Here is a 17,524-nt window from a genome sequence, read left to right as displayed (position 1 = left end):
AAGTCAACACAGTATCACTCAGACCAGTTCATTTGGAGTCAGGAGTTTACAGCTCAATGGTACATTGAGAAGGAAGTGATCTCAATAACACTATATGAATTCTGTACCACTTTGATTAAACTTTGTCAGTAGCTTGGATTAGAGGTAAGAAAGATGCCTATTTATTTAGGGCTTAAAACATCAAATGTCAAGGTCAGAGAAACTCCAAGGTCAAAAACAGTTCCCACTGAATGATAGAAGTCCTATGCCATAAACTAAGACCAATCTTTATGGATGGCTAGCATTTGAGGCAAGAGAGGAACCTATCAGTTTTAGGGTCAATATGTCAAATGGCAACATTTTGATCAAGAATGAAAGAAGAAAAATTATTTCATCAGAATCTTTTGATATGGCAGTAACATAGCATTTATATTGTTCTTGTTGTAAAGGTTTTTGTCAACCCTGCCTCAGTGCAAGCTCGTCATGTTCACCTGTCTATCTGTACCTCTTTAGATCTATCCATATCATCCTAGATTAACCTCAGTGGCAAAGTTTTTATGTTTGTCTTTTCAAGCTAAATAAAAAGCAGGCTTGATGAAAAGGGGACTTGTGTTTTTATTAACAAAGATCAGTTTAAAGTATGAAAAGGGTAAATCTGTAGTTAATTGTTGTGCTTTTTGGTTTTGTTCTGAGGGCAAGAGAAGATTTGATGTTGCCTGTTAATTACACAGACGTGAAGAAATTCAAATAAGCAGTTTGTAAGTGCTGTATTTGGAATAAGCTGTTGAGCATAAATACCAGGTTATTATAATTAATGTATTGATAAATCAAATAATTTATGACTAATCAAACAACCAAATAATGAATAATTAAGAACTCTGTCAATAAGATTATTAATACTTTTTGTGGTAATTATTTACTTTACAGCATCAGTCGTCAACTTCCTACACCAGAAGATGTCTCTCAGACAGTTGATGTGGACAGCTTGGAGACAGCATTCAGTTCCCTGGGACCCAAGTACATGAAGAAATTACAGAAAGCAGAACCATCGCCGAAAGTGTATGAATCCTACATGCATATGATCCTGAGACTTTGTTTTGAATATTTGCATGCTATTTTGTCCTCAAATACCATACCTGCAAAGTATTTTATGTTTGTGACATCATTTTAATTAGCAATTAGTGGAAAGAGAAACTTGAGGTCAACATTTTTATCAGCACAAAGCTGGTAAACTTAAACTTGAGTTGAGACTAAGAATCAAAACTAAATTTCTTAGTCAAATACCCAATCATAATGTCATTAGTACATCCATAACTTCACAAATCAGCCTTCCAAAGCAAAACAAAGGTATTCATCATATCTTTGAGCATGATTATCAACCAACGTATTTAAAGGTCATATGCTTGCTCTGGTGGAAGTCGGACTAGATAGGTATCGGATCTGATCAGACATCTTGCTATGGTGGAAGTCAGACTAGATTGGTATCAGATCTGATCAGACATCTTGCTATGGTGGCAGTCAGATTAGAGTGGTATCCCTTTTGATAGTGGAATTGGTGTCCTTGGATAGAAAGATTGAAGTCAGATCTGATCAGATTTCAGTTTGGAAGTGCATTCTTTCTTGATGCCTTGAATACAACAAATTCACTTTTGCCTTTCATGTTGAGCAATTCATGGTTGCATGAGCTAGTTTAATGCAGAGTGACCTTCTCAGATGGAACAATTAGGAACAACTCATATTTGATGAAGTTAATTTGCTATCAGTTTAATGTATAAAGGATTAGTTTTAATTAATATTTAAACTTTGAAATACTTTTTTGTCCATTTTCAGTGGGGATGAACTTCTGCTGAAAAAGATGAAAAAGAAAAAGAAAAAGGGTAAATCAGATGTAAACTATTTTATAAAGAAAAATGAGCAATGTCTGTAGATGATTACTTATGCCCTTTATTTGTTGCAAGAATTTAGGGAAATATTTAATTTAATCTAAAGCCAAAGATGATGATCCCAGGAATTGTGTGATTTTGCATGTCCAGATGGGTGTGTGCCTGTGTATGCAATGTTTGTGTACTGATACAATTCAAGATCTGAAATTTTAGGAATAGGGGTGTTTCACTGATGCATGAAATGGTTTTAGCATCTTGATCCAACACTTGGGTATATGATTGGGTGGGGTGGGGTGAGTGAGAATTTGTGTAATCATTGACCAAAGTGCCAAGATTTTAAAATAGACTCAAGGAACATTGAGGCATACATGTGTGGTAGGTGGATTATAATTTGGAAACCATTGAGACCCACCCTATAACCATATCAGGGCATGAAAAAACAAATTTTGATTTTTTGAATTCACAGTATTTTGTGGTATACCAGTTTTGGTGGATTCTTGGGTTCCTACAGGCCATGAACTTAAAGGCAATGATTGTTCCTACAGGTCATGAACTTTAAGAACATGATTGTTCCTTCAGGCCATGATTTTAAAGACAATGATTGTTCCTACAGGCCATGAACTTAAAGACAATGCCACCTTCTCCCTCTTCCTTCAATATGAATTTTCAAGCAACCATCACTTTATGTTCTTTGAAATGATTGGGAGGCTTTGCAGGCTGCTTGGGTTCTTTTTCATCATCTTCAACACCTTACACTAGCAGGGTTCATACTATTTTGTTTTTTCTGCTGTATTTTTTAATGCAAGTAGAAAGTCTATTTATTTTGGTATTACTGTAGAACTTCATAATTTTCCTTTTCTGTAATACCACCCGCTTTGGTGGATCATACTGGATGTTGATGTTACAGTGCTCAGAATGGCTCTGGTGGCCTAAGTTGCTAGAGCATCTGCCTCAGATGCAAGGGGTTGCAGGTTCAAGCCCCAGCAGAGTTATACTAAAGACTTATAAGAATGCTACTAGTAGCTGTCTCGCTTGGTGCTCAGCATTAAGGGGTTAGTGATAGGACTGTCAGCTTGATGTCAGGATAATGTGACTGGGTGGGACATGATGCTGCATGTCTGCCCCAGTACTAGATATCACTGTAAACTGATACACTGCAGATATCATAGCAACACGACTGAAAATTGTTAAAGCTATGTTAAAAATCCAAATCACACATATACACACCCAGAGCTCAGAAGTAAACTACTGTCTCAAGATGTATAAACTTTGCAACATTAAGGTCATTGTAACATGCATTCTCAGTGTCTCATCATGTATGTATATGCTGGACATCTCTGTCTCTCTTTGGTGCTCCTTAATTTGAAGATTTGTGTAACAGTTAAAGTTAAATGGTGATGATACAAAGACATGCTTAGTGACAACTTAAATGAAAATCAGGTGGGTTTTATTGACTTTCATCAAAAAAGCATGCTTATTAGAGGGAAAATAAATATAGTTTCAACCAAGAAAGAATACTAGTGCACAGATATCACAACCAATAGCATATATATATATATATATATATATAGAGAGAGAGAGAGAGAGAGAGAGAGAGAGAGAGAGAGTATACCTAATTTACAAATAATTCAAGGATATACCATGTTGATAATTGAGATAAATTGATAATGTATTACCATGACTACCAATAATATAGTGACATTATTGCAAGGGAGATAGTTCATATACATTGAATGGAGGTATGAAAAGTGTCATTTACAGTTAAAATTCAAGATATTTTAGAGAACAAATGGATAAACAACTCATGCAGTTGTGAAATCAGCTTGGCAAACACATTTACAATCTGTAGAAAAAAAGATGTCAGTGTCTTCCTTATTGTCACACTGTAAAAACTGTTTATAGTGTGTGATTCTAAAAAGAAAATCAGACTGACCCTGCAAGTGGATCTTACTATATTTTGGAATTGGTTGAGACAACCATTTGGTAAGTGTTACCATGCTGAGACAACCATTTGGCAAGTGTTAATCATGTTGAGACAACCATTTGGCAAGTATTACCATGTTGAGACAACCATTTGGCAAGTATTATCATGTTGAGACAACCATTTGGCAAGTACTACCATGTTGAGACAACCATTTGGCAAGTATTACCATGCTGAGACAACCATTTGGCAAGTGTTAGCATGCTGAGACAACCATTTGGCATTTGTTAACTTTGTTGAGACAACCATTTGGCATTTATTAACCATGTTGAGACAACCATTTGGCTTGTGTTAACCATGCTGAGACAACCATTTAGCTTGTGTTACCATGCTGAGACAACCATTTGGCTTTTGTTAACCATGTTGAGACAGCCATTTGGCAAGTATTACTATGCTGAGACAACCATTTGGCTGTTGTTAACCATGTTGAGACAACCATTTGGCTTGTGTTACCATACTGAGACAACCATTTGGCTTTTGTTACCCATGTTGAGACAACCATTTGGCAAGTGTTACCATGCTGAGACAACCATTTGGCAAGTGTTACCATGCTGCAACAACCATTTGGCAAGTGTTACCATGCTGCAACAACCATTTGGCTTTTGTTAACCATGTTGAGACAACCATTTGGCAAGTGTTACCATGCTGAGACAACCATTTGGCTTTTGTTAACCATGCTGAGACAACCATTTGGCTTGTGTTACCATGCTGTGACAATCATTTGGATTTTGTTACCATGCTGAGACAACCATTTGGCAAGTGTTAACCATGCTGAGACAACCATTTGGCTTGTATTGCCATGCTGAGACAACCATTTGGCAAGTGTTACCATGTTGAGACAACCATTTAGCAAATGTTACCATGCTGAGACAACCATTTGGCAAGTGTTAACCATGTTGAGCCAACCATTTGGATTTTGTTAACCATGTTGAGACAACCATTTGGCTTGTGTTACCATACTGAGACAACCATTTGGCTTTTGTTACCCATGTTGAGACAACCATTTGGCTTTTGTTACCATGCTGAGACAACCATTTGGCTTTTGTTAACCATGTTGAGACAACCATTTGGCAAGTGTTACCATGCTGCAACAACCATTTGGCTTGTGTTACCATGCTGAGACAACCATTTGGCTTTTGTTAACCATGTTGAGACAACCATTTGGCAAGTGTTACCATGCTGAGACAACCATTTGGCTTTTGTTAACCATGTTGAGACAACCATTTGGCGTGTGTTACTATGCTGAGACAACCATTTGGCTTTTGTTACTATGCTGAGACAACCATTTGGCAAGTGTTAACCATGCTGAGACAACCATTTGACTTGTATTGCCATGCTGAGACAACCATTTGACAAGTGTTACCATGTTGAGACAACCATTTGGCAAATGTTACCATGCTGAGACAACCATTAGGCTTTTGTTAACCATGTTGAGCCAACCATTTGGCAAGTGTTAACCGTGTTGAGACAACCATTTGGCTTTTGTTAACCATGCTGAGACAAACATTTGGCTTGTGTTGCCATGCTGAGACAACCATTTGGCTTTTGTTAACCATGCTGAGACAACCTTTTGGCAGGTGTTAACCATGTTGAGACAACCATTTGGCTTTTGTTAACCATGTTGAGACAACCATTTGGCAAGTGTTGCCGTACTGAGACAACCATTTGGCAAGTGTTAACCATGCTGAGACAACCATTTGGCAAGTGTTACCATGCTGAGACAACCATATGGCAAGTGTTACCATGCTGAGACAACCATATGGCAAGTGTTACCATGCTGAGACAACCATTTGGCAAGTGTTACCATGCTGAGACAACCATTTGGATTTTGTTACCATGCTGAGACAACAATTGGACTTGTGTTAGCCATGCTGAGACAACAATTTGGCTTGTGTTAACCATGCTGAGACAACAGCCGTTTGGCAAGTGTTTACCATGCTGAGACAACCAATCAGTTACTAACTTTGTGTTATTATGCCAAAGAAGTAGTAAGTTTTCTAAAGCTGTTGAAATCAATCCAGCATTGCGATTAAGTAAGCACTTAATTAGGTTCTCTCAGAAATATTTGCATGCATTGCCATGACAGTCAACTCTTTTCATGTTTGAACATAACAGGGCATGTCATATTCATGATGTTTACAGTAAAACGAAGTTTAACAAATTTGAATTAAATCATAATTTCACTTGACAAGACTTAAAATTAAATATTTAGTGTTGCCTCTTTGAGGCATTTACAAGTATTTCTTTGGATTGGTATTTTGTTATATGATTTTTATTGAAAATGTTTTTGTTTTTTTATACATTGTTATGATTTCTTGTTTAAATTTTTCAATTTCATGATGTTGATTCCAAATTGCTGCATTTGCAAGACTACAACAAGCAATATAACAAGCTTTCATTTACAAATTTTATAGTGATTGTGCAATGTTAATCAAATAATAGCCAATTTGTTTTATTTTTATATATGAAATAAAACAAGGGAGTGGTGTATTATGAATGATATTCTAATATGTCATGTAACTCTTAACAAGTTTTGTCAGAAACTCAAAACCACTCCAGTGGCCTAATAGCTAGAGCATCTGCCTCGGATGTGGGAGGTCGTGGGTTTGATCTCCGGCCGAGTCATACCAAAGACTTAAAAAATTGGTGCTAACAGCTGCCTCGCTTGGTACTCAGCATTAAGAGTTGGTGTTAGGACTGGTCGGCCTGGTGTCAGGATAATATGACTGGGTGGGACATCATGATGCATGTCTGCGGCATGATGCCTCAGTGCTAGACATCACTATAAACTGCCACACTACAGACATTCGAGTGATATGACTGAAAAATTGTTAAAGCTATGTTAAAAATCCAAATCACCCACTCTCACACAGAAACTCAACGTGGCAGTCAGTTTTTTGTCTACATGTGTGTCCACCATGTCTATCTATATCCTAGATTTACTTTGATATTAAATTTATGTATCTGGTCATTTTTCAAGTACATTTGGCTGTAGAGACCTGTTACATCATATGTTTTGATATGTTCAGTACCGATCTTGCAAAAGTCCATTGGCAGTTTCAACATGGAGACCAGCAACCTTTTTATGATTAGTAATGTCACAGTAACAAGTAAATATTATATGACACGGTACAGTTTAGCACTACCTTGAACATCGCATATCAGTGTCAGTAAAATATTTCAAACTATATACATTTACCTGATAAATTGAATAACAAGCTCTTATCTGTTTGAAATTAGATCTTAAAAACTATTAGTTGAATAATACAGGATGCTATAGGCATTAATGTATAATGTAGAAGTCAGCATTAAATATTCACATATGTATTAATTTGGAAACATTTGTGCATTTTTTTGGTCCTTAGTTGCACAAAAGTTTTGCAAAGTTGGCACAACGTAAATATTTTTGAATTTTAACTGCTAAATGTAAATTAGCAGATTTAAAAAAAACATGTAAAACTTTCCCTTTGTATGGTGTATTCACAGGCTGTGTTGTGAAATTCATTTCCTCTATACTTGTTCTTCTGTAGGAAAACTTCCCAAGAACTATGAGCCTGGCAGTACCCCAGACCCTGAGAGATGGCTGCCCAAGAGGGAGAGGTCTTACTACAGAGGCAAGAGGAAGGACAAGAAGAAGGATATAGGTACTTGGAAATACTTGTTTATTTTTCTTGCCCTCTAATTCAGACTTAGATTGATGTGATGATGACAAAGGCTATTGCACTGAAATCTAAGTGGAGAGGGGAGCACATGTCCCATCTTCTTTTTGATTTTTAAAGGCACCACAAATAGAAATGAGTTAGGATTTAACAAGAACAGAAAAAATGCTTATGGCCTACCCCCAAGTGAGATAAAAAGATGTGTTCTCTTTCTTCCAAGTATAATTTAAATTAAATAACCCTGATGGAAGGAATGTAAAAAGTGCAATGAAAGATTTTCAATTCATTTGTGCAAACTAAAGTATTGGCAGGTGTTTTTTTTGCCATATTCACTCTAGACTTTTGTAAATATTTATTATACTCCCTTGCTTAAAATACAGGATTTTGCCTGCTTAAATTTACAGACAGAAAATATCTTTAAATGCTTTACTGCTTTCCTGCTTCCCCAATTTCATGAATCTATTTTTGATTTTCTCCATTGGGTACATTATCTGGTCACACTACCATTAGGAACTAAACTTCACTACCTCCCAAATCCACTCACACCCCCACCCCCTGAGAAGATGAAAAGTCATCGTTTCAGTTTTATCTGATTTAGAGTAAAGGAAGTAACCATTTCAAAGTCCCCTACCTTGCTCTCCCACCACAAGGTGGCCACCAAGCATTCTCAGTTTCAAGTATTTGCTCAAGAATGGCATCAACGTTCCGTGTGACTTGAATGCATTGAGAATGGCATCAACATTCCATGTGACTTGAATGCATTGAGAATGGCATCAACATTCCGTGTGACTTGAATGCATTGAGAATGGCATCAACATTCCATGTGACTTGAATGCATTGAGAATGGCATCAACATTCCATGTGACTTGAATGCATTGAGAATGGCATCAACATTCCATGTGACTTGAATGCATTGAGAATGGCATCAACATTCCATGTGACTTGAATGCATTGAGAATGGCATCAACATTCCATGTGACTTGAATGCATTGAGAATGGCATCAACATTCCATGTGACTTGAATGCATTGAGAATGGCATCAACATTCCGTGTGACTTGAATGCATTGAGAATGGCATCAACATTCCATGTGACTTGAATGCATTGAGAATGGCATCAACATTCCATGTGACTTGAATGCATTAAAAAATGTGAACTTTTGTGTTCATCTGGTATTGGATATTTTTGTTTTACAGTGTTAATATTGTTGCCATTCGTGTTAATTTTAATTTGGATTTTTGTGTGTGTAATAAGATGACTTGATCTCACAGTGGAATTTCTTTCTCCTACGTGTTTCTCTTCATGAGTTTGACCTAATTTAAGGGGCTTTTTTAATTGCAATGTGGTAGTTTCTCTTTTTTCAGGTGAAAATGATGTCCAAATGCAAAAGGTGCAAAAGGTACATCATTATCAAAAACACTCCTGAGACGTTTGCTACAAGTTCATGATCTGTCTGTAGTACATACTCTGAGTGGTCTAAAGTTTTACAAAAGGATTGCATGGGGAGGGAGAAGAGATTGCAATCCAAGTCCATGGACATGTATTTTCTTAGCCTTCACCTGAAATTTTAAAATCAGTGGTGAGTTTAGTGGGGGATGCATTGCCCCCAACCAATCCCTATGGTGATTTTACATAAGCTATAGTCACATCAGACACAGATGCAAAAGTTGCTACATTGGGCCATGTTCATTTAATGTTGAAATATTGGATTAATCTAGCGAGGTGCAAGATGCTGGACGAGTTTGCTTCAGGGTTGTCTTACTGCCGTTGTACAGGCAAATGGGAGACCATGCTGAAAGATATTCCTCCTTCATGGAAGGTTACTGGATATAAGTTCTTCACATGTCCATACATGGATTTGGTACAGTAAAAACTGCTATGAGCGACCTCTGCTATGAGCAACCGTCATTTCTGACCAAAATCATAATGCATGGATCGGTTTTATTATATAAATGCTCTGTTATGAGTGACCACCTGCTGAACGCGACCAGTGACCACAATGTCTTGGCAAAATATACATTTCGACACTGCTCTGAACGACCACATAACAAAAATGAGGATAAACTCCACCGATCTTTATTTAATCCCCGTAAAAGCTACTGCTCATACTGTTCTAAATTTTAAATTTAAAAAAAAAAAATACGCTGGCTACCGATGTCTGAATTTTTTAACTATGTCTATATTGTTTTATAGTTTTTGTCATAAACCAGATTAAAGTATATGTAGATTATTTCCTAGTCTGGTTCCCTGCTTCGTATGCTCCCTGCATTGTTCTCCACTATTCGTATAGGATGAGCAATGCAGGGAGCATAAAAAGCAGGGAACCAGACTAATTATTCCCACACTTAGCCTGCTTCCTGACCTTATTGTAGGACCTGGTATCCATATTGCGAGCACAGACACCACTGACCTTTATGTAATCAATTGTTACAATGACCACTTGATTAGTAATGATTGTTCTGATAAAAAACAAACATAAAAGGAATATTGAAAATAAAGTACTAATAATTTTAACACTCTAGAACCTTAATAAAACATCAGATGAACCTCCAACTAAAAAGAGACAAAATTTAAGGCTGGAGAAAATAATTATAGTAACTGAAAACAGTGAAAAAAAGAGCAGACCACTAGCAAAAAAGTGTTTTCAACATCGGTAAAACAAATTTAGATTGTTATAAACGAGTAATTCAGAAACGATTTCATATGCTAAAATATGTGATCTTCAAATGTAAATGTGATTTCATGTTTAATGAGAGAAGTATATATCTTTATTGCTACATATTTTGTTTTTAGATGAATGCATACAATATTTTAGCAAGAACTATTAATAAAGAATATATGTACAATGATTGTGGTTATTGTTCTTGAAATTGTTCTGAAACTGGACCTTGGAAACTGTTCTTTTTGTAACATGTGCTATGAGAGACTACCTGTCTTGTGAGACCACTTTTTGTTGGCAGAAGGGGCGGTCTCTCATAACAGGTTTTACTGTACCACTAAAACCAGCTGTATGAATCTACAATCAGATTTCCTGGCTTAAGTCTGAAGATATATACCAGCCATCTTATTCCTTTTGGCTCGCCCCACCTGTTTGGCAGTTGCATCAAGATAAACAGGTGCACAAGTATTACTGCTTCAGCTGTCCACAATCACCTTTAATTCCTTTCAGTCAGGAGTAGTAACAGTCATGGGATGGTTGTTAGCAAAAGGTCAGAAGATGTTTGCTTCAACAGCAACAGTCCTTTCATGCCCAATTGAATTGTGAGTGAAGTGGTCACAGGCTCCTCACTTTTGTAGGCAGGCAAGAGGTTGGAGAGAAAACCTAGTGTCTTTTCTCCTGATATTCCAGGTACTCAGAAGTTACTCTTCATCTCTCCTATCTGCAGAAGACCTTCCTGTGGGTGCCAGGCTCCTGTTTAAGCAGACTTGGATCAACCACTTCCAGTGGGTGATCCAAGTCATTAAAGCTATGGATCTTGTTTGGCACCATTTCATTAACCTCTTTCATGACAGATCAAATGAAGGTTAACATTTCACAGAAGAAGAGCTTTTGCTCACAAAGCATTTGGTGGCAGTAGTCCAGAAGCCAGGCTCTCTCTCTGGTCCCAAAAAACCAATGGGATACTAAGGCCTTATGTACACCTGAGCCGAGTCAATTGGTTTATTGTCACTGTAGAGTTCAGTATCGAGATGGCAAATCTATACTACTGTCAATGAGATTCTGTGGTGATGGTCTCCATCCATCTTTCTGTCATCAGTTTTGCATATTTTGGGACTGCATTGCAATAGAGCTGTTTGTAAACTGGGTGGAGCCGCAAACTACCCACCTTCATATGTCTTTTCCAAAACACAGAGGCCTTGGCCATCTATACTCATTAAGCTAGAAGGGGATGTGGACCTATGTTACTACACCCCCACCCCACCCCCTTTTTTTTTTTGAGGTCCAGATTCCACAGGTAGTTCAGAAGTTGAGTTGCATACTAGCTCTAGTTGTTCCTTTCCAATGGGACAGTCCTGGGTAAATTAACAATCTGCTCAATATTGTAATGTTACCTGAAAATTATGAGATTTTGGTAACTCCTCACATTGCTCAGACAGCTAAGGTCACAGATATTTCGTCAATATCCAGACAAGTTTCTTATTCACACCTGGCTAATATATAGAGAGCCTTGCTTTAAAAAGGAAAAATAGTTCAGCACTTGATTTGCAGAGAGGATTTGCATTATCTGCAGTTCTGTTTCAAAGATACATTCATACTGATGATGTTACAGGTTGCCATCTACAGGGAATCAAAAAATAATAATTTGTCCCCATCTTCAGTTGCTCTGTCAAGAGAGGCAAATATACAGGATCATGTTTGTTCTCTCAGGTGCTATCAAGTTGCACTGAGAAATGTCTATACCACTTGCAAATCGTGGAAAAGCAAGACATAACCTCTGAAGTACTGGCCTCATGGCTCCAGTGGGTTATTGAATTGAATTGGCATATCCAGAGATTTCTCAGGATCAGGTATGCCTCATGAAGATCTTAGCTCATGAAATTCAAGTTATCTTAGCAAGTTTTGCATTCAAACAATGTTTCCGTTCATGACAGCTCCTGTATACAAAATATGGCATGACAAAGGTGAGAGTTGAACCTCGTCAGGTCATGATCCAGAATGTTACCAGGCCCCATTCATCAAAGAAGAGCCTTCATTCTGGGCATAGAGTTAATAGCTTCACTTTATTCGACCAGTCTGTGTGCAGAACCCCGCAAGTTGGTTTGTACAATATTAAATTACTCTTTCTAATTGTACTACCTTCATATTAAGAGACATTTAATATTTTTTACTAGGGTGCTGTGATTCTTCCTCTGAGGGGTGACAATTATATAGTTTGGATACTCTTCAGTTTCCTTCTCTTCTTTTTCTTGTTATGTTATTGTGATCAAGTTATATTTTTAACAGAGAGGCAGTTGTTCAGCAAATGATGTTTTTCTTTGAGAATACACACCCGTGCATATTACTATCAATCCCATCCACCCATCCCTATAATGTGAGCATCCGGTTGTTTTTGCTCGGGTAAACAACTGGTATTTTTTGCTCCTTCCCCCCCCCGCATGGAAGTATTTTGTAAGAGCTATTATGATACATCGATATATAGATGGAAAGATAATTTTCATCATTTGGAGAATTGGATTTGAGAGGTAGCAGATTTTATTTGCCAATATTGTTGTGATTAGGTTAATAATAATGGCAAAATATAATTAACTGTAAAAAAAATCCTTTTGTACAATCATTTGCTATATCAACATTCTTCAAAAATATACATTTAAGTCTTAATTTTTTTCTACAGGAAAGGGAACTCAAGGAGCAACAACTTCTTCAGCAGATATGTAAGTACACTTGCAAGCATTTTGTTTGGGTAAATGTATTGGTAATTAGAGTGTTGAAGGTGAAAAAGTACAGGAGGCATTTTTCTCCCTGCAAAGAAATATCTGTCAAGTAATTTTATCTGTAATTAAATACCAATAAATCTATATGAAAATGAGCAAGAAGAGATAACATTAAAAAAAAGATGTTTGTTTTTATCAAGCCAGGTTTTGGTATATGGCAAGATATTATTACCACTTTTCTGCCAGCTGCTGCTTCATCATTGTTATCGATATTAAAATTTTGCAACAGAAATTTGGGTTAAAATTTTGAGGAGTCTCATATAGTACTGCTTCATTACAGCATGATTTGTAAAAAGGTCATAGCGTTCCACACACCAGACTAGCATTAGAATATCCCAAATACATTTTGCCCCGAAAAACGCTGACAGGTTTAAATATCAGGCCCCTTCATCAAAGAACTTATCTTGACTCTAAATTCTTTTTAAAAATTATTCTAACCCATCAAAAGGTAGCATCCATTGTGAGTAAGGTACCACATCTCAAGTACCGTTTGTACATTCTGAGTAAGGTTCCACATCTAGAGTAACATTTGTACATTCTGAGTAAGGTTCCACATCTTGAGTAGCATTTTTACATTCTTAGTAAGGTTCCACAGCTAGAGTAGCCTCTGTACATTATGGGTAAGGTTCCACATCTTGAGTAGCAGTTGTATATTCTGAGTAAGGTTCCACATCTTGAGTAGCATTTGTACATTCTGAGTAAGATTCCACATCTAGAGTAGCATCTGTATATTCTGAGTAAGGTTCCACATCTTGAGTAGCAGTTGTATATTCTGAGTAAGGTTCCACATCTAGAGTAGCATCAGCAAATTTTCAGTAATGTTTCCACATCTGGAGTAGCATTTTTAATTCAAACTATGGAATAAAGTTTAATGACTGAGAAGCCTGATTACCTAATATACCAGATAACAACCACACTATAGATTTTTCCATCTCAGATTCAACTTAGCCATTAATCAATTGTAGCAAATATTCCTCTTTTTCTGATTTTTTTTCCATTCTAGACCACAAAAGTTTATTGATAAATTATGAATTTATGCTCATTTCATTGTTAAGAAATTCAATTCTTTGCATCATATGCATGCAAATGAATTACACTAGTGGACATAAATGCCTTTAAGTGAAAAATCTGTTGACAACTGCAAAATTTTCAGTCACTGAATGAATCGCTATCTTAAGATTTTAGCAATGTCTGGTATTTACATCGTGTGCTTTTTTATGTTGATTGATTTCTTTATATTTGTTAAATCTTACTGCAGTATTGTTAAATTTGTTTTGTACCAGAATTGTTTTCCTTAAATAAAATTCATTGATTTTAATGATTGCAGAAAAGAAATAGGAAGCTTTATGTTTTGAGAATTGTGGACTCATTCATGTCCCTTTGGGTCATTTAGATTATATACCAAATTTGGCTATATATTTTAAGGATTTTAAATTTGTTACCTTTTAATTTTATAATGTACTTATCATTTACATTTATTTGTCTTCCTAAAGGGTTTGGGGAATATTTTGGAATTAAAAGTTTTATACATCTTTAAAATTTTTGTTTTAATTGGTACCTTATGGCTGCTATGGTGTTGATGTACCTTTGTATGGAACAAGGGATATAATGTAAATGCTAATTTAGACAAATGTACTTTCTGTTTTCACTTAAGAGCCAACAGAAGAAGAAAAAAATGCGGTTGGGGGATTTCAGTACATTAGGAAATATCTTATGCGAGAAAAGTTTTTTTTTGGGGGGGGGGTAATTTTCTTTTAATAGGACTACCATTGAGTTGATGAGTGCCACCCCAAAGTCACCTTATTCAACTTTCTGAATATCAGTCTAGGGTAATAAGTAGGATATGCAGAGAAAAAAAAAAAAGTGGATCTACACTTGCACACATTCATAGATTCTTGTCAATAAATGTTTAGATAAACAGTCTCAGGTATACAAATCTTGTCTTAGAGATTTTATACTTTTGCAATAATATCAACATTTTGTTCTTGTTTTCCATAAAATTTTATATAAATAAACACCAATAACAGTATACAGCATTTCTCATTTAAGTTATCTATTCATAATTGTGGCCCATTATTCAACAAATTGGTCCTTAATTATTTAATGTGGTTGTGAAATTTTAATGCTTTTCTAAGAATTTGTTTAATTGTATACAAGGAAAGATTGTGCATAAAGAATTTGCAAATATAAACATAATGTAAGGCAAAGTTAGCATCAGATTTAAATATCCAAATTTTTAGTTTCCAAAAATTGTAAGATATTGCTTCAGTCTTGCATGATTTTCCCAAATACTGTTAATTTATCTCTGAAGGAAATAATTGTGTTAATTTGGCATGTAAAATTTACAGAGAAAAACTATGCAGGAACTTTGGTCATTTTCATAATCTCATAAACTTTGTTTTGTTTCAGAGATTCTAGTAAACCTTCCTCAGCACCTGGTAGTGATGTGGGTTCCCCTAGGCCTGGATCATCAGGTGATGCTCCATCCCCTCAAGGGGCCATGTCAGCCTCTCAACAGGGACCCAGGCAGCAAAAGCCAGCACATGCTCAGAAGAAAAAGAAGAAAAAGGGTAGCAGTAATAAATGGTGAAAAGAACATATCCAAGATCTTTTGTCAAATTTTATTATAGGAACACCTCTTCTCATGCATTATTGACCTTAACACTTGAAAGAAAAATTTGTACATCAGGATTAATAGTTCATTGCAGTTTCTTTTTGGAAAAAATAATTATTTATATCCTTTGTTTTATTCATGTGAATGCTTTCAATAATATGCATTATACATAAATTCACATGGTTTAAACAATTCATTTGACCATCTGTTGTGAGATAGAAAGAAAATAGCTAGACGTTAGTATTCTTACTTATTATGGATATCTTTACATTTTTAATAAAATGTTTTGACATAATGAAAATACACTATTCAGTGTTGAGATGGTCCTTTTTTGTTAATGTCAAAAAATATACATAAAAACAATGATTTGTATTTGGTTGTTACATAGTATTACCATCATAGTATAGTATGTAGCTGCTGCTGATGCAGGGACTGCACATTATCTTGGTTAAAATATGAAATTAAATTTTACTTTTAAGTTTGCTGTTTTGTTGTGTTTTTTATTAGCTCACCTGGTCTCATCCAACAGTTGCTGCTTTCAACTTCACAAAGATCACTAGATTAATTTTAGCGAAACATGGTAGGGCACATCCTGGCATGAAGGCTGTTTTATTTTATGCAAATGATGCGGATGTGCCATCAGATATAGCAACCATTACTTAAAATAGAAAAACCTGTAAAACTTCTAAAACAAATCTCATAGGGTTGTTTCTATAAACATAATTGGAACCCATGGAAGGTACTTTATGTGGGGTAGTTAATTTTCATATGAACTCTTTGAATAATTAGTGTATCCAATTTTTTCTTTTTAATGCCTTCTGTGGGTACCATGTGCATTTCAGAAATGGAACAGACCCCAAAAAACGATATGAACATATTGGACAGCCCCAAAAACAATACAAACAAATTTGACAGCACCAAAAACAATTAGAACAAATTGGACAACCCCAAAAACAATATGAACAAATTGGACAGCCCCAAAATCAATATGAACAAATTGGACAGAAATTATTGTAGATTGAAGGCTTTTCCCTTTTTTTCCAAATAAAACTGATCTGTCATCAAATATGACCATTGTTACCAAAAATGAAGCAAATAAATCACTCAAATGACTTCACAAAAATCACAATATAGAATTTTACCAATTTTTGTTACTAAAATTAGAAAACCATTAAAGAGTTTTGAAATGCTGCTCAGAAGAATGACAGAAAACATTATGGCATGAAGACCTTTACATCTGGCTGCCACTCCACTATACATAATGGCCTGATATGAACAAATATTGTTGTATTCATAAAATGTGTATCCCACTACCCTGCACAGACTATAAAGTCTTACAAAGCATTCAAAAATTGCAATAAATAATAATTTCTACGACAGCATGAAATTCAATTTAAGCCATTAGTATATGCATACCTACCAACTTTTATTTATCTGTCTTGAGTGGATTTTGCTAAATTGTACTAACAATGCTTTTGTCACAAAATGTCCAAATGCAAAGAGTTGAATTGATATATATTTGATAACCTGAAAATCTAGTCATCTTCATTCGAATACACAAATAACAATTAAATTTAATTTATCTGCTGGCATCAAGTAGTTATGGGTTACATAAGAAGCCTCCTGGTTAAAAGACTGTGTCAATATGACTTTCCATTTAGGAGGACTGGCCGCGAGATTTTCAAGATGACTGCCAGTGGCTATATTGCACATTAGGTTGACACAATTTTCATTCAAGACCAACTAGAAACATTATAAAAAGTCTTCTAGTTAAAACCCCATGTCAGTATGACTTTTCATTCAGGAGATAACAAGATCTTCAAGATGACAGTTTTTGTGGCATATTGGATGTCCAGGCTGCACCATTTTTAATCAGGACCAACTAGACTTCAGATTGAATGTGAGTGAAACGTTTCATGGCAATCCTGCAAATAGTTTTTAGGAGGAGTGGCAATAACCTCCTCAGGTCAATAATT

At 35.8% G+C, this 17,524-nt stretch overlaps 1 protein-coding gene across 1 annotated transcript in view; it reads left to right on the top strand.

Moving 5' to 3' along the window:
- The window catches only part of LOC149794906 (signal recognition particle subunit SRP72-like), a 70,047-nt gene extending 54,021 nt beyond the window's left edge, over nt 1–16,026 (top strand). Inside the window, exons 16-20 of the mRNA XM_089964547.1 lie at nt 907–1,038; nt 1,810–1,856; nt 7,374–7,487; nt 12,835–12,874; nt 15,344–16,026. Of these exons, the coding sequence (XP_089820673.1) occupies nt 907–1,038; nt 1,810–1,856; nt 7,374–7,487; nt 12,835–12,874; nt 15,344–15,524 (514 nt within the window). The 3' untranslated portion in view covers nt 15,525–16,026. The remainder of the gene's footprint in view (nt 1–906; nt 1,039–1,809; nt 1,857–7,373; nt 7,488–12,834; nt 12,875–15,343) is intronic.
- The last annotated feature ends 1,498 nt before the right edge of the window (nt 16,027–17,524 follow it).

This window comes from Sinohyriopsis cumingii, chromosome 7 (genome assembly GCF_028554795.1).
Source record: "Sinohyriopsis cumingii isolate HCF-2022 chromosome 7, ASM2855479v2, whole genome shotgun sequence".
Classification (NCBI taxonomy): Eukaryota; Metazoa; Mollusca; class Bivalvia; order Unionida; family Unionidae; genus Sinohyriopsis; species Sinohyriopsis cumingii.
Note: the sequence above shows the minus strand (reverse complement) of the source record. Positions and strands in the feature narration are given on the sequence as shown.